General features: G+C 47.6%; 1 protein-coding gene across 3 annotated transcripts in view; it reads right to left on the bottom strand.

Moving 5' to 3' along the window:
• LOC307210660 (nuclear receptor subfamily 1 group D member 1-like) overlaps positions 1–25843 on the bottom strand; it is a 59815-nt gene that overhangs the window by 12111 nt on the left and 21861 nt on the right. For all 3 annotated transcript variants that reach the window (XM_079966731.1, XM_079966730.1, XM_079966732.1), the window contains exons 2-3: positions 2340–2630; positions 1184–1272 (exon numbers count right to left, since the gene is read on the bottom strand). In XM_079966731.1, coding sequence (XP_079822857.1) covers positions 1184–1272; positions 2340–2630 — 380 coding nt within the window. The remainder of the gene's footprint in view (positions 1–1183; positions 1273–2339; positions 2631–25843) is intronic.

Raw genomic sequence — 25843 nt, 5'->3', positions numbered from 1 at the left:
CGCCGACCTTCTGATCGGCAAGTCCTAGGCTCTGTGGTTTAACCCACAATGCCAGCCACGTCCCTGGTCTGCACTTAGGGTTGCCATATTTCCAAAAGTGAACATCTCTCCCCAAAATAATGGTTCTTAGTTATTTTTCAGGAAATTCGCAAAAAAATTCAACACTTCTAATATGGGTTTTCCTGGACATTTTAACCCATTTTCAAAAATTCCACCCAGACGCTATTATTGATGGATGAATCTTGGCTATGTCTGGGAAATTCCAGATGGCAGCCCTATCTGCTCTGTTTTCAGAGATGTATTTAAAGCTGAAAATGCTGTTAGCCTCTTTCCAAAAGTTGGCTGAAGGGGTTGTAGTGAGCTATAGGGAGCCTAGCGCAAGTTAACTCTCCCCCAAATTCCCAGGGAGCCAGTTTAGATGGACAGCAAACAAAGTGGTCTCCAATTGGCTTGATAAGCTGCAGGAATGCTGTTATGGGGCCGCCCAGATGGCCTGAACCACAGCATGTGGGGGACTTTGGGGGGGTGTTTTGCAGCAGGGTCTGGGTCGCTCAACCCTTCCCTACTCCCCTTTTGACACCCACCCACACACACACACACACACACACACAGTGCTAGTAAGACTCCCAGCAACTTGCAATCTTAATTTCCCAGAGGCAGCTACATGTACAAATCAGAATATGCAAATATAATGCAGCCTTGTTCCATAAGGCCTTTACCACATAAGCACCTTGCAATGCCCCTGGTCATAACCAAAGCATCCGTTTTGTCTCTCCTAACCATGTCTGAGCATCGCCTTCCAACGCCTACTTGGCTAGGGGGCATATTGCAGTATATAGCACGCCTGCTTTCAATGCAAACAGGGAGAAGGGCAGGCGAGAGTCAAGACTAATCACTTCTGCAAGGCACTTTAAAAGTAAACCAGTTAATGCAGAGCTCACGGCTGGTTTGGAAAACATAGTCCCGAGATCTATGAAAAGCACACGCAAGAGTCAGAGTTGTGTGTCATCCACATTCCAATGCACAAGTAGAAGATTCGATAAAAGGTGCCAAATTCAGTGTTCTAAGGATCTAAGCTTGGTTCTTTTTTTACTTAAAAAAACAACAACGATTTCCAGTCCTTATTGCTTAAGAGAAAACTTTATAGATGTGTGAAAAGGAGAATAAGCAGGGCACAGCTTACCTTGCACCCCTCACAAGCATGGACGCCATAGTGGAAGCCTGAGGCAATGTCACCGCAAACCTTGCAGAGCAGAACCATCCCACCTGTCTCTGTTGAGGGAGAGAAAAATGGCGGTTAATTCTCCACCTGTGCCCTCCTCTCCACCCTCAGTCTCTGCCCCCTGCCATTCCCCCCCCCCCCCAACATGGCATCCTCCAGATTTCGGGAGCTATAACTCGCATTATTAACCAGAGGTGGCAGCGCTCCCAATAGTCATGGCAGTTGTTAAGCCCAAAATGGCTGGAGATTCAGCTGGTTGGGCAAGGCCGGTTTTGAGTGTGCAGGCCCAATGGACATGGAGATTTGTATGCCAACACAACACCAAACCCGCTTCAGCTAAGTGAAACGTTTCTTCTCTTCTTTAAAACGGGAGTAGCAATGAGCTCGCGCTCCCACGCGATAAATTAAAGGGACGTAATGAGAAGAAATGCTAGACCCAGCCTTGAGCCTTTGCAGTAAGGTAGGTTTTAAAATCGCAAGTAACTAGGCAGATCTTAGAATCATAGAATTGGATTTGAAGTAAATTTGTTAAAGTTTTTTTGAAAAACCTAATAACAATAATAATAATAATAATGCAGTGGTACCTCTGGTTGCGAACGGGATCCGTTCCGGAGGCCAGTTCGCAACATAAAAAAGAGCACAACCCGCAGCGGCGCATCTGCGCACGCGCGGGTTGCAATTCGCTGCTTCTGTGCATTACGTCATCTTGCATGTCTGCGCATGCGCCAGCGGCGAAACCCGGAAGTAACCCTTTCTGATACTTCCGGGTTGCCACGGGACGTAACCTGAAAGAACGTAACATGAAGCGGACGTAACATGAGATATGACTGTAATAATAATAATAATAATAATAATAATAATAATTTTACTGTTTCAATATTTTAATGTTGTATTTTAATCTTGTTTTTAAGTTGTATTCATTCAACGTGTTTTTATTATTGCTTGTTAGCCGCCCTGAGCCCGGCTTTGGCTGGGGAGGGCGGGGTATAAATAAAAAAAAATATTATTATTATTATTATTATTATTATTATTATTATTATTATTATTGTTGTTATTGTTTTTATTATAGTAATAATACCACCCAAACAAAGATGCTGACAAACTGAGAGTCACTTACTTGTGAAGGTGCCGGTGGCTCCGTTCTGTTTGGTAGCAGGTACCCTGCTCTGCGTTGGGGGCGATTGGCCCTTGCTGGGGTAGTGGATGCCCTCGGGGAACTGGAAGGCTACCTTGGGCGAGGACGGGGAGCTGGCCCGTTGAGGCTTAATGGCCCCGATCTCCGTAAGAGTCAGCTCTTCCAGCGAGGATGGCAGTGAGTGTTGAGGCGAAGGCACCAGGTATCCACTGGGGGGGCTGCCCGGGGTGGGGCTGGAGCCGGCTGTGGAGCCCACATACAGGATCACGCCACCTGGAGAGAGGGTGGACAAGGAGGAGGTGGGGAAAAGATCAGGACTGTGGAACTGCAGAGAGACGCCTAGCAGGTGTGAGCTGAAACCATGCTTGGAACATTTATTTGCTTAGAAGTCGCTTGGTTGAAGAGATCCCTAATATAAAACTGAGTGTCAGATGTTGACCTGGGAGACCCGCATTCGAATCCTCACTCAGCCATGAAGCTCACTGGGTGACCGGGCCTTAGCCTAACCCACCTCACAGGGTTGTTGTGAGTGTAAAATGAGGAGGGGAAAACTACGCTTCCTAAGTATCTTGGTAACAATGAACAATTAGCCTGGAGAAGAGGAGGTTAAGGGGTGATATGATAGCCATGTTCAAATATATAAAAGGATGTCACATAGAGGAGGGAGAAAGGTTGTTTTCTGCTGCTCCAGAGAAGCGGACACAGAGCAATGGCTCCAAACTACAAGAAAGAAGATTCCACCTAAACATTAGGAAGAACTTCCTGACAGTAAGAGCTGTTTGACAGTGGAATTTGCTGCCAAGGAGTGTGGTGGAGTCTCCTTCTTTGGAGGTCTTTAAGCAGAGGCTTGACAACCATATGTCAGGAGTGCTCTGATGGTGTTTCCTGCTTGGCAGGGGGTTGGACTCCATGGCCCTTGTGGTCTCTTCCAACTCTATGATTCTATGATTCTATGATTCTAGGTACCAGTTGCCAATATACCGTAGTATTAGGCAAACCACCCCTAAATTGTTAAGTATGTTTACTAAGGACAAGTGAAAGGAGCAGACTAAATTAGATAACTCTTTTTTAAAAAACGTTTTATGAAAGGTTTTCAACCTAATGTACCATGAAATTCAAACTGGAGAAAAATAAAAAATAATATATCAAACATAAAAACTAAAGAAAAAAAGAAAAATACATTAATAATCATCCTCATATGATCCTTGTAAAACACAACATTATAAATATATCTATGTAGCACTCAGTCTACATAGCACTCAGTCTACATGCCTGGAAGCGAAAGGAAAGTCCAATGCTGTAAAGAAAAATATTGCATAGGAACCTGGAATGTAAGAACCATGAACATGGGTAAGTTGGAGGTGGTCAAAAATGAGATGGCAAGAATAAATATTGACATCCTGGGCATCAGTGAACTAAAATGGACGGGAATGGGTGAATTCAGTTCGGATGACCATCATATCTACTACTGTGGGCAAGAAACCCGTAAAAGAAATGGAGTGGCCCTCATAGTCAACAAAAGAGTGGCAAAAGCTGTACTGGGATGCAATCTCAAAAATGATAGAATGATCTCGATACGAATCCAAGGCAGACCTTTTAACATCACAGTAATCCAAGTTTATGCACCAACTACTGGTGCTGAAGAAACTGAAATTGACCAATTCTATGAAGACTTACAACACCTTATAGAAGTGACACCAAAGAAGGATGTTCTTCTCATTATAGGGGATTGGAATGCTAAAGTAGGGAGTCAAGAGATAAAAGGAACAACTGGCAAGTTTGGCCTTGGAGATCAAAATGAAGCAGGGCAAAGGCTAATAGAGTTCTGTCAAGAGAACGAGCTGGTCATCACAAACACGCTTTTCCAACAACACAAGAGACGACTCTACACATGGACATCACCAGATGGGCAGCATCGAAATCAGATTGATTATATTCTCTGCAGCCAAAGATGGAGAAGCTCTATACAGTCAGCAAAAACAAGACCTGGAGCTGACTGTGGCTCAGATCATCAGCTTCTTATAGCAAAATTCAAGCTTAAACTGAAGAAAGTAGGAAAAACCACTGGGCCGGTAAGATACAATCTAAGTCAAATCCCTTATGAATACACAGTGGAAGTGAGGAACAGGTTTAAGGATTTAGATTTGGTGGACAGAGTGCCTGAAGAACTATGGATGGAGGCTCGTAACATTATACAGGAGGCAGCAACGAAAACCATCCCAATGAAAAGGAAATGCAAGAAAGCAAAGTGGCTGTCCAATGAGGCCTTACAAATAGCGGGGGAGAGAAGGCAAGCAAAATGCAAGGGAGATCGTGAAACATACAGGAAATTGAATGCAGATTTCCAAAGAATAGCAAGGAGAGACAAGAAGACCTTCTTAAACAAGCAATGCAAAGAAATAGAGGAAAGCAATAGAATGGGAAGAACCAGAGATCTGTTCAAGAAAATTGGAGATATGAAAGGAACATTTCGTACAAAGATTTCCATAATAAAGGACAAAAGTGGAAAGGACCTAACAGAAGCAGAAGACATCAAGAAGAGGCGGCAAGAATACACAGAGGAATTATACCTGAAAGAAATGGATGTCTTATATACCCCAGGTAGTGTGGTTGCTGACCTTGAGCCAGACATCCTGGAGAGTGAAGTCAAATGGGCCTTAGAAAGCACTGCAAATAACAAGGCCAGTGGAAGTGATGGTATTCCAGCTGAACTATTTAAAATTTTAAAAGATGATGCTGTTAAGGTGCTACACTCAATATGCCAGCAAGTTTGGAAAACTCAGCAGTGGCCAGAAGATTGGAGAAGATCAGTCTACATCCCAATCCCAAAGAAGGGCAGTGCCAAAGAATGCTCCAACTATCGCACAATTGCACTAATTTCTCATGCTAGCAAGGTTATGCTTAAAATTCTACAAGGAAGGCTCAAGCAGTATGTGGACCGAGAACTCCCAGAAGTGCAAGCTGGATTTAGAAGAGGCAGAGGAACCAGAGACCAAATTGCAAACATGCGCTGGATAATGGAGAAAGCTAGAGAGTTCCAGAAAGACATTTACTTCTGCTTCATTGACTATGCAAAAGCCTTTGACTGTGTCGACCATGGCAAACTATGGCAAGTTCTTAAAGAAATGGGAGTGCCTGATCACCTCATCTGTCTCCTGAGAAATCTCTATGTGGGACAAGAAGCTACAGTTAGAACTGGATATGGAACAACTGATTGGTTCAAAATTGGGAAAGGAGTACGACAAGGCTGCATTTTGTCTCCCTGCTTATTTAACTTATATGCAGAATTCATCATGTGAAAGGCTGGGCTGGATGAATCCCTAGCCGGAATTAAGAAGAAGAAATATCAACAACCTCAGATATGCAGATGACACAACCTTGATGGCAGAAAGTGTGGAGGAATTAAAGAACCTTTTATTGAGGGTGAAAGAGGAGAGTGCAAAATATGGTCTGAAGCTCAACATCAAAAAAACGAAGATCATGGCTACTGGTCCCATCACCTCCTAGCATATAGAAGGGGAAGAAATGGAGGCAGTGAGAGATTTTACTTTCTTGGGCTCCATGATCACTGCAGATGGTGACAGCAGCCACGAAATTAAAAGACGCCTGCTTCTTGGGAAAAGGGCAATGACAGGCCTAGACAGCATCTTGAGAAGTAGAGAGATCACCTTGCCAACAAAGGTCCGTATAGTTAAAGCTATGGTTTTCCCAGTAGTGATGTATGGAAGTGAGAGCTGGACCATAAAGAAGGCTGATCGCCGAAGAATTGATGCTTTTGAATTCTGGTGCTGGAGGAGACTCTTGAGAGTCCCATGGACTGCAAGAAGATCAAACCTATCCATTCTGAAGGAAATCAGCCCTGAGTGCTCACTGGAAGGACAGATTGTGAAGCTGAGGCTCCAGTACTTTGGCCACCTCATGAGAAGAGAAGACTCCCTGGAAAAGACCCTGATGCTGGGAAAGATGGAGGGCACAAGGAGAAGGGGGCGACAGAGGACGAGATGGTTGGATAGTGTTTTCGAGGTTACCAGCATGAGTCTGACCAAGCTGCAGGGGGCAGTGGAGGACAGAAGTGCCTGGCGTTCTCTGGTCCATGGGGTCACGAAGAGTCGGACACGACTAAACGACTAAACAACAAAAGCACTCAGTCACTATTTTATCTTCAATTAGATCACTCTTCAGGTCATTAATATATTTTTTCCCCTCCAATGCAAACTGAAAATTTACAGATGCAAATGATCCTAATTTGCATAAGAAAATGCTCCGGAAAACATTCCAGGAGATTCTCTAATTCAAAATTTTTTTGCCGTTTTTTAGTGGCTGAGCAAGGACCAGGTCACCAGAGTCTATGCCATTGCTTGGATGTAAACAATAAGTGTGGGAGTGAGCAGACCCCCTGGTTTGCTTTAAAAAGGGCACCCCTGGGTGTGTCTTCACAGAAGACTCCAGATGCCTTGCCAAGACAATGGGCACCATGGGTTCAAAGAGGTGCTGGTGACCTATAAAGTGAGTTTGTTCCTGCCTCCAGCCCACCAACTCTCTTGTAAGCAGCGGCAGGCAGCTAGCAAACAGACCCTTTCAATTCCTCAGCTCTCATATCTTGAGGGCCAAAGAAAGCAAAAATCACCGTGAACTAGTGCCATATAGGGCATTGCTGGAAGAGAGGGAAGGGAATGATGGAGAATATGAGGTGGCTTGCGGAACCACCGATCAAGGCCAAGCTGAGCAACTTTCTGCTGAAAGCTCCAAGCAAACTTTATTCTGCAATCTACGACGGCTGCGAGAAGCGAAAGCAGTAGTAAGACAACATCCGTTGCAGATTTCAAATGGTGCCTTTAGCATTCATACGACATCAACCTGGCTGTGATTTCAAACCACCATTGCTCCACCCCTTCTTTGGTTGGTAGTGGCAAACCATGGCTCTGTCTTTTCGCAGACGGCATGTGTGCCAGCCATCTGACCAGTCAAAACCTGTGCACAGAGGTCAGAGAGGAGGAAATGGGGAAATTCGGCCTCGAATGGGGTCACTGCTGCTGCAAAACCACCACCACCACCCTTCCTCCCTGCAAAAAAACTGTGTCTCTTTCCGCCAGGGCACTGAGCTGGCAGCTGTGCCTGAAGGTGTGAAGCCAGTGACCGACTGAACGCATGCAGCCTCCATGTGGGACGGCGCATGGGGAAGAGCACAGAATGATGTGGCCCGGGCGACACGTGCTGCATGAAAACTAGGGCAAGCGGATGGCACGCATATGAAGGCACGAAAGCGGCCATCTGAGAGGCAGAAGGCCGTGCCAGGACCCCACAAGGTGCCACTGCAAATGCCAAACTAGAGGCCCAATCAGCTCAGGGCAATTGGCTTCCCTTCCAACAGTGCATCTAGGGAATCGCGTGGTGAAAATACCCCTTAACACCCTTTTTAATGGCTTTGCACTGCCAGGTCTCAAGGCCAGGGCAGGTTGTGAGCCTGACGTCAGAGGAATTGATCAGGATGGGAGATCAGCCTGTGTGTTCAGGTCTGGCCAAAGGGAAGAGACTATAGAGAGGCTAAGGAAAGCTCTTTGACAACAATAGCCCCTTGACATCCCTACCAAGTACAGGTGGGATCCTCTGGCCCTCTAGACCTTGCGGGATGACAACTCTCATCATTCCTGAAGAGCCACAGGGGAAGGCCAGTGGTCCCACCAGCTTTCAGCTCCTCTCCCTTTTCCTGATGCCTCCTTTGCTAACTCAACATTTTCTCCTCTGCCCCCCTCCAAGAGCAGAGATGTGCTCCATTGCAGAAGGATTTTGTAAAGTGGACCACACAGAAGTGTTACAGGAGCCGCACTCCCTCTGGCTCCTCGACTTATGTGCCCGAACTCACACACCACATCCGCATGCGACCTACATCAGGAAGGGAGAAGTACTTTCCGAGCAAACGTCTCCACACTCCCTCGCTCCTTTCTATCTTTTGGTGACAGAATGAGTTTAATTTGCCGTAAGGGCCAATCATCGTCACTCAGCTCTGTCCTGCAAAAACCCCTGGCTTCAAAAACATGCGCCAAAAATAAACCGCCTCTCTTTTATGTTTTCCTAGGCATTGTGAAGCTTATAAGGGCAAGGGCAGCTTGTTCAGGCTGCAAGCAGCGCCAGCCTTAAAACCAACTTTGGGCATGGGAAAAGAGTTTCTTCCCAGCGAGAGAGCGCACTCAAACCATTCTGCTCGGCAGACCGTCAGCTGAAGGGGCATCTGGGAATTCGCTTGCATGATCTAGAACTGCATTTGAGCTCTGGCCTAGATCAAGGAATTCTCAAACCCTAAACAGTTGGCCTCTTCTCCAAACAGAGAACAGCCCAAACTCCATCATCAAATGAACAACGAAGCCAAAGATTCAACTTCTATGGTGGGCTCTGGACCTCAGCCTAAAAGCAAACAGTTCAACAAGGCATGCATGTCCCACAATGTGCTTTTTCTATCACTGCTGGTTCTGTGGATCAGAGAGGCAAACACCTTCCCTTCCCCCCAACACCTTAGGACCTCCTCTGGACAGTCAAAAGATGCTGCAAAGATAAGCAGAGCAAGTGAAATCACCACACGTCCTCATCAAAATGCTGCCCCATTATTATTCACCCATTTAATCCGGATTTACCGTTTCTGCAGAAAATCCGATAAATTTAAGAAAAAAACACACACAACCCTGCAGAAATAGTAAATCCGGATTAATTTGGCAGTGGAGGGTGTGAGGGAGAGGATCTGGGGGAGCATTCTGACGAGGACGATGTGGTGAAAGTGATCCCCTTGTTGGAACAAATCTCACCCTCCTGATTGGACAGCAGAAGTAGCGCTGTGGTCTAAACCAATGAGCCTAGAGCTTGCCGATCGGAAGGTCGGCGGTCCGAATCCCCACAACGGGGTGAGCTCCCGTTGCTCAGTCCCTGCTCCTGCCAACCTAGCAGTTCGAAAGCACGTCAAAGTGCAAGTAGATAAATAGGTACCGCTCCAGCGGGAAGGTAAACGGCATTTCCGTGCGCTGCTCTGGTTTCGCCAGAATCAGCTTAGTCATGCTGGCCACGTGACCCGGAAAAACTGTCTGCGGACAAACATTGGCTCCCTCGGTCTGTAAAGCGAGATGAGCACTGCAACCCTAGAGTCGTCCGCGACTGGACTTAAGTATCAGGGGTCCTTTACCTTTACCTTTTTAGCAGAAGATCACATACTCTGCATACAGCAGAATGTTCCAGGTCAGATTCTTGTTAAGCCCAGCAGGATAGCAAAGGCAACAGGAAAGATTTTTGCCTGAAATCTTTGGGGTAGCCGCTGCCAGTCATGGGAGAGATTGTATTGGGCTAGATCAAACTTGGGTCTCCAGCTGTTTTTGGACTACAAGTCCCATCATCCCTGACCACCAGACCTGCCAGCTAGGGGTGATGGGTGTTGTAGTTCAAAACCCAAGTTTGGGAAACCCTGGGCTAGATGAAAAATGTTTTTTACTCAGCATAGCAGCAACTCTGTATGTTCAGAACTGAGATGCATGCATCTCTCACACAGAACTTATTTTTATCACTTCTTTTGGATACCTGAAGTGGCCTCAAGGGTTGTTTTGCAGGGGTCGGTGGAATTGCCCAATTGATCAGAAGCGAAGTTGGTGGAAAACAACTGTTGGCACCTTGATTCCACCTAGACACACTGAAATTGGGCATCAATTTGAATCCTGTCCCACTAGTCTTGGGTACCGGGTTACGCTTCAAAACTCTGGCTCTCTGCATACATGCTTAGGAGCAGAAAACCCCCAAAATTCTGTAATATGTCGACCACTTCTCCATGGGCGTAGCCAGGTTTTTTGTTAGGGGTGCAGTCTTTTGCTGGGGAGGAACCTCAAATTCAGTGGCGTAGCGTGGGTTGTCAGCACCCGGGGCAAGGCAAGTAATTTGCGCCCCCTAACCCATGCATTTGTGCCCCCTAACCCGTGGATTTGCGCCCCCTAACCCTAACCCACCCCCAGATGTTGCGCCCGGTGCGGTCGCCCCCCCCTGCACCCCCCACGCTACGCCACTGCTCAAATTTGTATTGATTTTGACTGATTTAGGGGGTCAACTGCCCCCTTGGCTACGTCCATGGTCATCGACTTCTCCCTTTTTCTCTCTCTTAAAAAAACCCTTCAATAACTTTGCTTCCGTGCCCATCCCCGCGACTTTTTTTCTGCCGCCTTTGCAAATGGGGCGGCCGAATTGCCCCGGGATGGCGGCGCTGCCCGCCGCGCATCTGTGCCAAGCGAGCAGCAGCCCGAGCGCCTGTTATTTGGAGCGCCTGCCAATCGCCGCCGGAGGAGAGCTCCGAGGGGGCGGCGGGGGCAGGAGCGGGCTCCGGTTCCCAGCTCCGCTTCGCCTCCAATCGGGTCAGCGCCTCACGTGTCCGCCTCTAGCTGCCGCGGAACGAGCGTCGGGAACAGGCAACGTGCTGGAGCGCCGCCAAGGCGGGGAGGGGAGACACCTGACTCGCGGCTCACATGGCTCGGGCGGCATTCATCCTCCTCCCGACAGCAGGAGGCGGCTCTCTGCACGCGAGGCGCCCGCGATGCAAGACGCGGCATTGCATGTTTGCGCATGCAGCGGCATGCATGCATGCATGGGGGTTGCGCATGCAGCTAGCTGCATGCATGCATGCAAACGGGGGGTTGCGCGTGCAGCTGCATGCATGCCAGCGGGGGCGGGCGAGAGACGCGATCCGAGAGGAAGGGGAGCTGTGGAGGTGGCCGGATCCTTCCTTGTTAGTGCATGGGCAAGTTCGCGGCGGGCTCCTGGAGGAGAATCGCCACGCCCAGCCGGGACCGCAGGGAGCAGGTTTTAGAAAAGAGTGCATCTGTGCATGTGCAGAACGCTCTCCGTAAGAAGGAGAGCAGCCCCTTTCCCTTATTTTCACCATGCGTAGGATTGCAGGGAGCCTTTAAGAAGAGGACGGGGGCTTTCCGGAAGCCAAAATGAGAGTCTCTTGCCTGAAAACGGCACACCGAGCCCTACTGATCCAAGCCCTACTGACCCCTGGGTCAAGTTAGGGCACCAGACCTCTCGGTAAAAGCTAAGTGCAGCAGAGGTTAATCTGCAAAAATATGAGTTGCGCAATACTTAAATCTGGGCAGCCCAGATTGCAGCTGCAAGGACGGAGCAGATAAAATGGGACTGCCACCATCACTCCTACAAGTTTAAATAAATCTCTCCCTACCATGAAAAAATGCACCTTTGCAAATATACAACACGAATAGGCAGGAGGTGTGATGGAACCCAGGATTCCTCGTTCCCAGTATTTATAATCTCCCGTTCTCCCTCAGGCAGTGGAAAAAGAAATCCAGATGTCTGCATTATGCCCCATTACCTTCTCATTACTTCTAGATACCCAGGTCAGCTCTTCTCAGGATGGTTTATGCGAATACATATAGTATAACAGAGTTTGGTATAGATTCTATAAAAATTGTGTGATTTGAAGCAGTACACCACACTGTGCCAATGTACCTATTTAAGAGGTATAGCACTGTACAGTACCTGCTTTCTCTACCCAATTTTGGCTTTCTAGTTTTGCAAAATCATCTGATAATTTTGCTTGTGCACTCTGAACTTTGGAAACTGTGCAAAGCTTACTTTTGGAGCCAGATTTGCATATGACACACTGGGATATGCTTTGCAGCACTTATTGCTGCTGCTGTAATTTTTGAAGCGAAGACCACAGGAATGGGCTTGTATCTGATCAGACTACAAACAGCGATTTTCTTAATTAGGGCAAATAAGTGGCTGACAAAATACAGGTGGGTGGCGAGGTGTATTTCGCACAAGTAGCTGTCGCAGGCTGCACCAGTGCCAGATCTGGGTCTTAGAGCGTTTGGGTGACGCATCCTTAACCTGCAAGAGGCTGGGTATACAAACCAAGGAACACAGGAATCTGTCTTATACTGAGTTCAGACCATTGGTCCATTTAGCTCAATATTTGCCTGCACTGGCAGCAGCAACACTCCAGGATTTCAGAGAGGGGCATCTTCCAGCTGGGACATGGGTGGCGCTGTGGGTTAAACCACAGAGCCTAGGACTTGCCGATCAGAAGGTTGGCGGTTCGAATCTCCATGACGGGGTGAGCTCCCGTTGCTCGGTCCCTGCTCCTGCCAACCTAGCAGTTTGAAAGCACGTCAAAGTGCAAGTAGATAAATAGGTACCGCTTCGGCAGGAAGGTAAACGGCATTTACGTGCGCTGCTCTGGTTCACCAGAAGTGGCTTAGTCATGCTGGCCACATGACTGTACGCCAGATCCCTCAGCCAATAAAGCGAGATGAGCGCCGCAACCCGATTCGGTCACGACAGGACCTAATGGTCAGGGGTCCCTTTAACTGTTATCTTCCAGCCTGACTAGACGTTGGAGATTGAATCTGAAACCTTGTGCGTGCAAAGCATAATCTCAAATCCTGAATCTTTCAAACTGCTTCTCAAGAACTCTCATACTGTTTCTGATCATTCTGGTCTGTGCAATGTGAGAGTTAACAGTGCTGCTTTGCCATTTGCTGGTCTTAGTCCCCAGCAAACCCTTGACCAGCCTGCCTTGCATCTTCTGTCCTACACCCAATTAGCACTCCCACTTCTGTGTTTCTCTGGTTTTTCAAATGTAAGAAATGGCACCTCGTTAAACCGGCAGAAGAGTGGCTTTCGCATGACCTTTTTTTAATACTTGTTTGGAGAGACATCTTGTCATGTTCCTTCATCCCGACCACATGCACTGATGAATGTACTTTCCGCTGCCTCTTATTTTGTTTAAAAACAGCGGCCTGAAAACTGTGCTCTGGAGAACCTTCTTATCAGGAGGATTTCCTTGCTGAGAAGATCAATAACAGCAGACAAGCCAGGTGCTTATCTTTCACTGCAATGTGCAGATTGCTGCAGAAGTGATGGGCATGTTCTCTAGAGGGCACATTCTGATGCAGGGCCATCAGCGAGGAGGACCCTGTGTGCCGGGGTGATGCAGCACACTAAATATTGCCCCTGAATCCTCAGTGACACATGGATTTCTTACAGATCAGTGTGTCTGCAAAGTATTTCCTGAAACACTGAAAACCACTGCTTTCAAAGGTGGGCAGACTGTGGATTATCTATATTTATATCTCGGCTTTTCACAACACCCTGAAAGTTGGCAGCCGCCGGTTTAAAATAGTACTGAATAGGATCATTTCAGCCTATTTACTCGCCTCTGCTAAAAGACACCTAAACTCACGTCGTCCCCCCGCCCACATTGTGGCGCCCCAGCTAGCTCCAAATGCACATTATTATTATTTCATCCTTGCTACTATCGTTACAAAATGAAGCCACTTAACGCACTGCGGTTCTGCAATTGCAGCTGAGCAAGATTATCGTACAGGCAGGAATCTAAAATGGAAAGTTTAACAATCAGCTCAAAGCAGAGGAAGATCAGGAAACATACAAAGACCATGTAGAGCAGGGATAGGCAGTGTGGCTCCCCCAAACATTGTCAGACTACAGTTCCCATCATCCTTGACTTAGCCACATTTGCTGGGCATGATGGGAGTTGATCAACACCTGGAGGGCACCATGTTGGCTACCCTTGATTTACAGAAGGGGTAGGAAATCTGTGGCCCTCCAGATCAGGGTTTCCCCAGACTCGGGTCTCCAGCTGGACTACATTTCCCATCATCCCTGACCACTGGTCCTGCACCCAAGAAGATGCCTAGCAAATCACAGACGGATGCTCCAATTCTTGCGCCTGTGTTTGGATATGCCTCTACTGATAAAATGCTACCCTCCTGGCTTCTGTGACAAGTGTACGAGAAAGGGAATGTGCAACCCCTAACAGTACTGAGTGGGACTGCAGATGCTGCCTCTGCGCTATACAGAATCATAAAAATGCAGAGTTGGAAGGGACCCCCAGGGGTCATCTAGTCCAACCCCCTGCAATGCAAGAATCTAAGTTTAAGCATCCATGACAGATGGCCATCCAACCTCTGCTTAAAACCTCTAAGGATGGAGAGTCCACCAGCTCCCAAGGGAGTCCATTCCACTGCTCTTGCTCTCAGAATGTTCATTCCTGGTGTTTAGCCAGAATACATTTGCGTCCGACCCGCCAGAGCTGGAGAAAACAAGCTTGCTCCATCTTCCATGTGACAGCCCTTTTGATTTTTTGACGATGGCTACCATATACCTTCATGTAGGCATCAGACCCATTGATCTCTATGGAATTTACTTCTTCGTAAAAGGCAGCAGTCTCTTGAAACATGATGGATCCTGACAGCTTGAAGAAGAGGGATTACAGTTCAGTGGCACAGGATATCCTCTTGCATGCAAAAGGTCTCTGGCACAATTTTTGTTATTTCTAGCTTAAAAGGAGATCAGGCAGCAGCAGGTGATGGGAAAGAACTCTCTGTGCCTGAGATCCTGGAAAGCCAGAGTGGAAAACACCAGGCTGGATGAGACAAAAACTCTTGACCTAGTACAAGGTAACTTCCTTTGAAGCAGAACGGAGGGCTTGAATAACAATATTTTGCTAGATTTCAATATGGACTGCAAGCTTTACCTAGTTTTGAAGCACTTATCAACCTATATAGCATCTTTCTCACCTCCGCAGGTAATTCCCAACGCACCTCACAATGCTGTAACATCTGGAGCAGGGAGTTTTGAGATATCCAGGCAAGTTGTGAGCGTGCGATGTGAAGGGACAGCGCACTTTTGACACGAAAACAGCTCTGAGCCTGTTTTGAGTGTGTATTCACAGGCAGAGAGCAGGAGCTGGCTATTCCGTAATTTAAAAAAATACATTCTAGCCCAATGCCAGTTTTTGGAAGATTGGGGGAAGGGAGAAGGGGTCTTTCTGGCATTCCTGGAAACACGCAAACAGTTGCCTGCCTGGAAGCAGAATCTGAGGCCCAGGGAAGCTTTTGATGTTTGATTATGTTTTTATACGGGTAGGGTATAAATAATAAAATTATGATTATGATGCCTCAAACAAGGTCAATAGAGCAGGTCAGTGGCAGAGAAATGAGAGCAGAAGCCTCTCCTCTGCATCAACAGCCGTCAGCTCCCCTGTACAGTGGTACCTCGGGTTAAGAACTTAATTTGTTCTGGAGGTCCGTTCTTAACCTGAAACTGTTCTTAACCTGAAGCACCACTTTAGCTAATGGGGTCTGCTGCTGCCGCACCGCCGGAGCGCGATTTCTGTTCTCATCCTGAAGCAAAGTTCTTAACCCGAGGTACTATTTCTGGGTTAGCGGAGTCTGTGACCTGAAGTGTCTGTAACCTGAAGCATCTCTAACCCGAGGTACCACTGTACCACCAACCCCTTGTAAGCCAAATTGGCACCATCAGCAAAAGCAACACCCTCCACCAACAGCCAAGCACACCCCTTCCTCTCCGAATGGCATTATTAGTGGCTGCCATTGTGTGCTGCCTCATCCATCAGCACCGTCACAGTGCCCACGCTGCTCCTGCTTGCTGACGCTGCAGTTGGTTTCTCTGCAGAGGGGCCAGCGCATAGGGAAGAGGCCATCTCGGCCCACACCCGGCAAGTCCTCGGACCTAGAGCAAACCAGAAACCAGGGAACGGATCTCAGCTGCGCCACTGAACATGTCACAGCAGGAAAAGAAACTGCGGCAGTTTGCACTTCCCGGGCGCTGCTGAAATTCAATCCAAGGCGCCCTCCAGAGCCCCTGCACTGAAGGCTGCTGCTGCTGCTGCAATGCCTTGTACCTTTTGACCTGAATTCACCTGATAAAGGCAAATTCAGCAGCTCCCGGGTGGCTCTGGAGCATGTCTGTAAGGCAGATTCACACTGCCTTTGAAGCAGTCAACAGCTGGCGGCAGTCCTGATGTATTTCGGAATCTAGGCCAGGGAGCTGCTGTTGTTTTCCCCCTCCTTTTTTCTTTTTTTTTTTAAGCGGTGAAACCCGATTTTCCTCCTTCCTCTGCAGATACGAGCAATGACCCTATTTTGGGCTGGCTAATCTATCGCTTTGAAGTTGACTTTTGCATGAATTATTTTACACCTACCTGGATCCAACTAAAGGCTGCAGCTCAACAGGAAAGAAAAAGGAGTCGGATTTTGCTTGCTTAGCCGATCAATAGGAAAGGCAGGCTCCTCGGCCAATCTCTAATAGCAAACTTCTGGTTCCAAATTCAAGGGCCAAAATGTGGGGCTAATTTGAGGTTCTAATGCTGGCCTGCCCTGAATTCCAACACAAGTATCTAAATGGGTTTGGCAAATTAACTGGGGGGGGGGGAGAGAGAAATCTATTTTATTAAACTGGAGTCAGTGTTAAGGATAACACATTTTGTTAACATGAAAGAAGACACGTTTGGCAGGCAATAGCACATGGCTTCAAGCTGTGTTCAAATCTCTGCTCATCCAAGAACATGCAAACTATATCTAAGCCTCAGTTCCCATATCCATAAAATGGGGGTTATAATGACCTACTTCACAGCAGGGCTGCTTCGATGGCAGGCAATTAAAAAAAAACGTATTTAGGAAAATGTATAAACTGCTTGATCTAAACGTTCTCCAAGTGGCATACTGATAAAAACACAGATAAATCTCACAAATAAATATATATATAAAGCCATCATTGTTCAAAATAAAGATAAGAATCAGCAAGACTTTCAGAACAAATGTAAGTAACTAAATCATGTGTCTGGTTAGGCTTGCCAAAAAAGTTTCCAGCAAAGGATCTGATATCTCAGATTAAAACTTGGGTTGCCAAAATTGGAAGAACGTCTGCATTTGTTGTATCTTGTTAAGGGAGCACTTGCCAGAAAAGAATGGACACCGTGCTGTGATGTAACCTTCCTGCAAAGGTCAAATGCATCCCTTCCAATGCAAGCATCCTTTGGACACTGGGGTACACTACAAAAAGTGGGGAGTCCTGCCCCTTCCTCAAAAAACCCAGACTCTTCTAAAGGACATCAGTAATCCAACAGAAACCACTTAAACAACCCACTTGCATGAAGTCACAGCAGTTCCATTAAAAGCAGGTTATAGAACAGGGCTGGGGAAACCGTGACGTTGGAGGACTACAACTCCCATCATTGCTCAAGTTGGCTGGGGCTGATGGAATCTGGAGTCTGCCAACATCTGGAGGGCCACAGACCTGTGAAAGAGAGATGGATCTTAGGCCGCTAACAAGGGGCTCCCTTGGAGTAGAGAAACCCCTTTGTATTGACCTGAGAATGCAACTTGACCCTGTCTTTGTGGAAAACAGAGTAAAAATTAGTTGTTTGTGGAGTCCATGCCAACAGCCTGGAATGGAAGCCGTACCAAATTGAACCTAACTGGTCCCATCCGGCCTCCCCACCCAGCGCACCTTGGCTCCGAGTGATGTCCTTCTGGAGAAGGAGAGTAGCCCACCTCCCAGGAAGGAGGCCGATGCTTCCCTTGCAAAATGGTGATGTGTCAATAAATAAGATTACCCAGAAAGGGAACACGAGTCTAGCTAGGGTCTTAGCTGAAGCCTGCCAGGAGACACTAGCTACTCGTGCAGGCTTTAATCTGCCTGCACGTTCCTTCATCAGTGGAACAGGGGAGGGAGGGGCAGGAGAGGAAAGAGCAGCTCGGTTTTTTGGCTTTAAGTAGGTTAAACAAATCAGAGTGCATCCGTGGGCTTGTTGGAACTGCAGCAGCGCTCCCAGAACAGGCAGAGAGCCTGGGAAATAAAGATACCAAATGTGATCACAAGGATATTTGTTTGCTTCACTGAGATGGGAGGGGGGGAGAGATTGCTAAGGGGACAAAACACTACCAGAGGCCCCCACCCCACAAGTGATATATTTAGAAGCATCTCGGTTCCCAGGGATTCAATGTTTGCCTTTTTTTTCCTGCTAAAGGACTGATCAAAGTTGCAAAAACAAGGGATGCCCCCTCTCCTCTGCATGGCAGCGGTTGTTCTGCACAGTTTTAAGGAGTTGGGATTTCAGGCACCTGATAGCATCGGTCCATGTAGCTCAGGATTGGCTACAGCGGACTGGGCAACAGCTCTCTCCGGCTTAAAACACCGGGGGTCTTTTCCAGATGGATTGGACCTAGTGTGTTTTGCATGCCAAGCATGGGCACTGCTGTTGAACTAAAGCCCCATGATAGAATCAGAGAATTGCAGAGTCCGGAGGGACCCGAGGGTCATCTAGTCCAACCCCCCGAAATTCAGGAATCCTGCAAACAGCTGCCCCTGGGTGGGCTTGAATCACCAACCTTCTGGTTAACAGACAGGCATACTGATCCACTGTCAAGACTAAGGAGAGACAGTCAAGCTCACACATATTTGGGCTTGTTTTTAAAACCAAGCTGAGGAATTGGGGAGAACAGAATCCAACCTGGTTTGAATATGGGTCTGGTGAGCCTGTTTTCTGACCGGTCCCATGATGCAGTGGGAGATATTTTCACACACCGCTCCTCCGAAGTTTCTGGCAAGCTCGGCTTGTGGTGAGCTGCCTAGGCAACTGGGTTCACCAGAAGCCCATTTACATCAGGGTTAATGGGGGCTTTTCATTTCGCTTTTGTTTTGTCTCCAGTGACCTGGTTTCAGAATGAGTTCAGGAACGGCCCAAGGATGGGATGTGAGGACTGGGAAACTGAAATGTGGGTCCCCTCCTTAGGATAAAATTACGAAGATCACATTGCTGCCATGTGTTATTCTGTTGATACAACCCTGACAGCGACAGCATCTGAGCAAACCAAATTTAGGAGGGGGGTATGTAACCTTTCCCCAACCTCTATTTTTGTGATTAACTGCCCCCCGCCCTCAGCCAGCCTATTGGCAAGAGGCAACTGCAGGAGACTGCAGCAGAAAGTGGCAGGCATCCCTCCTTCATACTTCCCCACACCTCCCATGAAAATTGCACCTCCTCAAAGATGCTTTGCATACAACAAGCATTGGGAAACCTGTGGCCCTCCAGATCTCACTGCATCTTCTGTGACCCCTGGCTATGCTGACTGGGGCTGATGGGAGCTGGAGTTCAATAAGATATTGGGGGGGGGGCAGGTTCCCCTTAGAAGACGAAGCCATTTGGGGCTATATAATAGGTAAAGGGACCCCTGACCATTAGGTCCAGTCGTGGCCAACTCTGGGGTTGCGGCTCTCATCTCGCTTTATTGGCCGAGGGAGCCATGACTAAGCCGCTTCTGGCAAACCAGAGCAGCGCACGGAAACGCCGTTTACCTTCCCGCCAGAGCGGTACCTATTTATCTACTTGCACCTTGACGTGCTTTCGAACTGCTAGGTTGGCAGGAGCAGGGACTGAGCAACAGAAGCTCACCCCATCGCGGGGATTCGAACCACCGACCTTCCGATCGGAAAGTCCTAGGCTCTGCGGTTTAACCCACAGCGTCACCCGCGTCCCTTATATCATAGGTACCTGTGTGTAATTTTACCACTTGAACTGGTGGCCTTGAACAAGTCTGTCTCACTCAGCAGACCTCACTGCTTTTGGATCAGGGCTGGAAATTTTCCAGGAGGGGGAAAAACATTTTTTGTTCAAGATGGGAGGGCTCAGTTCAACAGGTAACAGGAATCAGAAAGGATAGCCTGCTTATCACCCCTTGCTTCTTTGTTTACCACCCCGGTGAAGGTGTTTCCAAACGCCTGGCAAGGTTCACGGAAGGAATAGCATCCCTTGCAAAGGTAAAGGTTGCTCTGCAATCAAATAGGCGGCAGCCCCACCACGCCCTGACCGCGTCTGCTTTCGCTCCTGGCCCAGCACATCCTGCCTGCCGCGATACATTTTAAAGTTTGATCTCAGCCTCTCTGGCACCTGTGAAAGTGCTGCCGCCGCCTTCAGACACCGAAGTAGGTCAAAGTCACCGCAACGGGAGAAAGGGCAGGGTGAGGTGGCGCAGCTCTGAGTGAGTCGGGAGGGGGAGCTTTGTGCTGCAGAGTTCATCCCCAGCTGCACGGCTTCAGCAGGGGACTCAAAGCAAGAAGACGGGAAACCAAAGCAGGCTTGTGAATATCCCCAACCTATGGGTACCGAAACCAAGGGCAGCGGAGATTTTGGAAACTGGAAGGAAGCTGTTCGACAAATCAAGGAACAAGCAAGCAGCCCCCCCTTCCAATTCGCAAACGTTTTCCTATCCAAGTTGTCCCGTTTCTGTTTGATGAATGGGGGCTCCCTGTCTCCCCCCCCCAAACGTTCTTTCCACCTCCCTTCTGGGGCTATTGATAGGCCACAAACGACTGACATAAATATAGTAATAGCCCTGACCATTAGGTCCAGTCGCAACCGATTCTGGGGTTGCGGCGCTCATCTCGCTTTATTGGCCGAGGGAGCCGGCGTACAGCTTCCGGGTCATGTGGCCAGCATGACTAAGCCACTTCTGGAGAACCAGAGCAGCACACGGAAACGCCGTTTACCTTCACGCCAGAGCGGTACCTATTTATCTACTTGCACTTTGACGTGCTTTCGAACTGCTAGGTTGGCAGGAGCCGGGACCGAGCAATGGGAGCTCACCTCGTTGCGGGGATTCGAACCACCAACCTTCTGATCGGCAAGTCCTAGGCTCTGTGGTTTAACCCACAGCGCCACCCGCGTCCCTTGACATAAATATGGACCCCAGAACTTGTGGCAGGCTTGCTGCATAGCTGAACTGACAAACACACCATTGCCCCTATTTACCAGGGAGAATCCCTACTTTTTGCTGCCAGTCCCTGGTCTCTTTTCTGTCTTTTGGGAAGATGCTGGAGGCCGTGTACTCATTTTTAAAATGCATTCTGTGTTGCACACACAGGTGCATTATAGTTCTTCAGGGTTCATGTCCATCTCCCAGGTCTCTAGACATAGGAAACTTGAGGGGAGAGGGCAGAAAGAGGAGATGTATGCAGTGGTGATATATATATATAAATGGATGCTTGCAAATATACCCCAGATGCTGTACACTGCTCCCCTCCTTTACCCCATCTACCTTTCACTGCCCATCCAGATAGTAAAAGTTCTTGGTTGTGCTTGAGTTGCAGCTACCCTAAAAGTCGGATCCACTGAGAGACTCATCGTGCTATTAAACAATTTTTAAGTTGCTGTTGTTGTTTTAAACTATTGCACTGCAAACACATTCTTTTCCAGCCGGTGCCGGAGAGGCTATTACAGAGTAAATGAATACAAACACCCAATTAAAAAAGAAAAAGAAGAAGAGCCTCAGGAAGAGGTGCTTGGCATTACAAACACACAAATGACCTTATTTCCGAAGTGCTGGAATGTGTGGCCTAATTAAGACATCCCCAGACTTAAACTAGCTTAGCCGTCATGGCCCAGCTTTTCCCAGGGAACCGTGGGAACTGTAGTTCTGTAAAGTAGGCCGGGGCTCTCTACATCCAGATGCTCAGCACCAGCACCAAACTACAATTCCCAGGGTTCCTGGGGAAGCCGTGAGTGCAAAAAAACCCACCACCTATCCAGCCGGGAGGGTGAAATGACAAAAGGCTCGAGAGCAACAGGGCTGCCACCACATCTGAAGCCCTGATGCGACTCATTCCTGGCCAAGGTCTTTTTTTACCATTCTTTTGGTCACACCAACTCCAGGTTTGGGACCACTGTTAGTAACCGGATTACACTTTTGGTAGGCATGATAAAGACCCCTGCCAGTGGGATACCTCTGTGGCATCCAAACCCCTTCAGCACAGGAGATTGGGAGGTTTCGTAAATCATCAACAGGCCCACCTGATTTCCCTCCACCAACACAGAAATTGGCAGCTGCAGCACAGCTACCTCCATAATACCCAATTTCTAAGGCTTTTCCCCACTGACCTAGATTAAGCACCCAAAAAATACCCTCCAGATTTCACTCTAGAAAGGAGGGGAGTCCACCTGTTTGTCTCTCACCGAACACCATCATATCTGATCAAGAGGCATCTCTAGACACAGAGGGGGGGGCAAGTGCCAAGCATGAGAGGTTGGTCACGTGGTTCTCTGAGCCATGACCTTAGCATGCTTGCAGCATGGGCCTCTCCTTCCATCATCCCATATGGGGTGCCATATAGATCAGCCCATTTTGCACCTGACTTTTGGCCCATTTGCGACCAAGTGAAGATGCCTGGACGCTGCGATGGCACCTGACATTTCCACCATCTGGGGATCGTTGGGACAAGGATTACACATACATGAGGGAGGTGGGTGGATGGATGGATGGTGGAAGGGCCCTGGGTGAAAGGCAGGGAAGATCTCTGAGGCTGAGAGCCAGGGAGAAGGAAGGGAAGCTCCCAGGTGAGATTTGGGAGGGATCCCCACTTTCTGTGCATGACGTGGGTTAAGAGCTACCTTTGCGAGAGGACTCTGTGCTTTTTCTTCTCTCTGTTTTTATTTTATTTTTATTTAGCTTGGTTTCTTTTATCTTACTGTATTATGAAAAAGCTTTAATAAAATATTATTGGGGGGGGGGAATGAATGTGGCCTAGAGAAAAAAGTTTGAGAACCATAGGTCTACACTACAATCAAACTTGGTAATGTTTTTAATCTTTTGATGTCTTACTGTGTTTTAATTTGTTGGAAGCCGCCCGGAGTTGCTGGAGTAACCCAGTAAGATGGGTGGCAATAATAATAATAATAATAATAATAATAATAATAATAATAATAGCTCCATCCACTACTGCCTCTGATCATCCTTACCACTGCAGTACCACCTGCGGCTGTACAATTAGTATGGGGTGGGTGGAGGGTGAACATTCTTATATTCAAGGGAAAGTTGTAAAATAAGGTCAGTGTCCTAAATGGCACAGATCCTACCATTCACAAATAAGCTAAATGTCGTTTACTGCTTCTGCAAGCAGTGTGCATACTGCTTTGCTGCATGCATACTGGGTATTTGCTGTGTTTCACGATCCCAGAGTCTAAACTAATCTGCTCCTTGTGAATGCGTTATCTTTAGGGTGCCAGGGGAATGGGTGCCTGTGGGCAAAGGGCCAACCTCAGGCTAATTTTCATCGTGAGATGAGTGCTGTGTGCAGAGATCACTGATTATTGCACTCTGTGTTTCTATAAGTGGACAAGGATGTGCAAACATAGCAGGAGATCGTTGGCTGCACGCCCAAAATAACACAGCTTATGAAACAGGTTTGGAAACACTAGTAAAAAAAAAAAAAATATGCAGAAAGCAATGCCTACATGCACACATGGGGAATGACTTCAGCAGATGGGATCTGATATAAAGCCCTGCCGTTCAAGTGGGCTTCTTCTCTGCTAATTTCAAGGGCAGTTTTGCACATAAACACTTTTGAAGTGAATGGGCAAGCCCTGATGCAAAGGTGAGCTCTAGGAAACAGATAAGGAAGTGCAGGGAATTGCGGCAGTGTGCAAAACAGAAACAGTAAGTGAGAATGCCTCATATACCCCATACATTTAAAGCCCTTGACTTTCCCCAAGAATCCTGGAGCTGTGGTTTCTCAAAGGCACTGGAAATTGTAGCTCTGTGGTGGGCAGTGTTCCCAGCATTCTTTGGGGCAGCAATGTGTTTTAAATATATGGTGTGCACAGGCAGCCAGAGAGAGAATATGGTTCAATGAATCAAACTTGGGTCTCCTTTAACTGTTGCAACATATTCTAGTTAGGAAGGTGCAAAATTTCACCAATGGGTGACCAGCTCCTTGGCCAACCCATCAGGTGCCCTTCCAACGCAGTTGAACTCCAACTCCCAGCAACCCCAGGCAGCATAGCCAATGGCCAGGGATGATGGGAGTCAGAGTCCAACTACATCTGGAGGGCCATAGGGGAACTGCAGTCTGGGGCCCAAAGTATATTTCACTGCGTGCACACAACTCAATGCTCCCTCCCCATATACACACCTTTGGAAACTAAAACATGAAATATTTCCGAATAGCCATTAGCCAAGATACAACACAAAAAACACAAATTAATTTCCTGCCCCCCTTGAGTTTTTAAAACACTTTCCTTGTTCCAGTGAGCAAAAAATCATCTTGTTGATTAAAACCAAGCGGACCCCCACTGAGGGACAGACACAATTGCTTACTGGTCTGAGAATTCGGCCACCAGTTGTCCTTTATCAGACAAATCTGTGGTAGCAACTGAAATTCCAGGGGAAGAATTTGGCCCACAGAGAACTGGAATTTCAAGTGGATAAAAACCTCCTGGCTACAGTCAACTTCCCCATAACTGGCTTTGAGGGGAAGGGGAAATTGTTAGAAATGTATGGGTGGGATTCACCTTCTGAGTCCTGTCAGTGCAAGGCCTTAAAGGGCCCCCCCCCAAAAAAAAAAATTGGTTCGGGGTGGTAGTGTCTGAAGAATATTTTGCACCTTTTAAATGTATCTGTGGGAAGTGAAGGTTTATTGTTTTGCTGTTTCGTTTTACTTATGTACTTGTTTTTATCCTGTATTTTAGTCTGTGAACTGCACCGGGATTTTATGATGAAGGGCGGTATAGAAATCTGATTAATAATAATAACTGTAATAACCTCCAGAATAGCATACACAAGGTGTCGTTCTGTCTGGCCAGCTGCAACACATTCACCACAGCACCTTTAATACTAGTCTAGGAGAAGGAATTTCAGCAGGTGTAGCTTTACATGTAAAATTATTGTTGTTCTATTTATTATATATACAATTTATTTACATCTGGCCTTTTTCCCTGACAGGGATTCACTAATGACCACTAAGGATTTCTTCTACCACTGCAGAGTTTCCTTCATGAGGAAACGCCCGAGGCTGCTTTGAACCAACTCAGATGATCTGCTACATCTATCCAAGTCTCGACCGCTCTGACCAACAGTGGCTACTCTTTGGGTCACAGTTTGACCATGAAGCAGCATGGCCGACTACCTCTGGGCTCAGCAAGCTCACTGCAATGTTCCAAAGCAGCGACGTCCCAGGCCGAACAGGGTGGAATACAATCTTGAACTTCACATGAACCTTGGAGAGGAATCTCAGCCTTGTAAATGGAATCGGCCTCCGAAAATTTGGCAAGCGGGACACTCCTATCCCAGCCCATGCCAGCACGCAAGATCTTTAACTACTGAAGAGATAAAATAGCAGCACACCTGGGTGCTGAAAGCAGGCACCTCCATGCACACCTTCCGCCTCCTCCTCCTCCTCAGCAGCCCATGAGTCACCTGGCAATCTTACTCAAGCAGTGATTAGCTGGAGAAAACCTTGGGCACGTTCAGTTAAGGCCTGCGGCGCTCAAGTCAGGAGACTGCGGAGTCAGGTGAGCACCAAGCAAGTGGTAATCACGTGCAGGTATACCCAATATCCTCCAAGCAAGGGACCTGCCAAGACTGCCGCTCCCATCAGATGGATTAGGCAGATGGATGCTGGTTCAGGGACTCAGCCCAAAGTCTCGCAGGACACCTTGAATGCCTTGAAGCGGGGAGGATGAGCCTTGGTGGCCCACATTCCACCACTGGTTCTTTGAGGAAATTCAACATTGAATTAAGGAATAGGGTTTAAGGAAGAAAGTTGTCCCAGTTACAAAGAAAAGGAAAAAAATAATGGGGGGGGGGGAATGCAGAACCTCCACATTTTAATGGCACCCCCTCTGTTTA

This window comes from Podarcis cretensis (genome assembly GCF_951804945.1).
Source record: "Podarcis cretensis genome assembly, chromosome: 2".
Taxonomy (NCBI): domain Eukaryota; kingdom Metazoa; phylum Chordata; class Lepidosauria; order Squamata; family Lacertidae; genus Podarcis; species Podarcis cretensis.
Note: the sequence above shows the minus strand (reverse complement) of the source record. Positions and strands in the feature narration are given on the sequence as shown.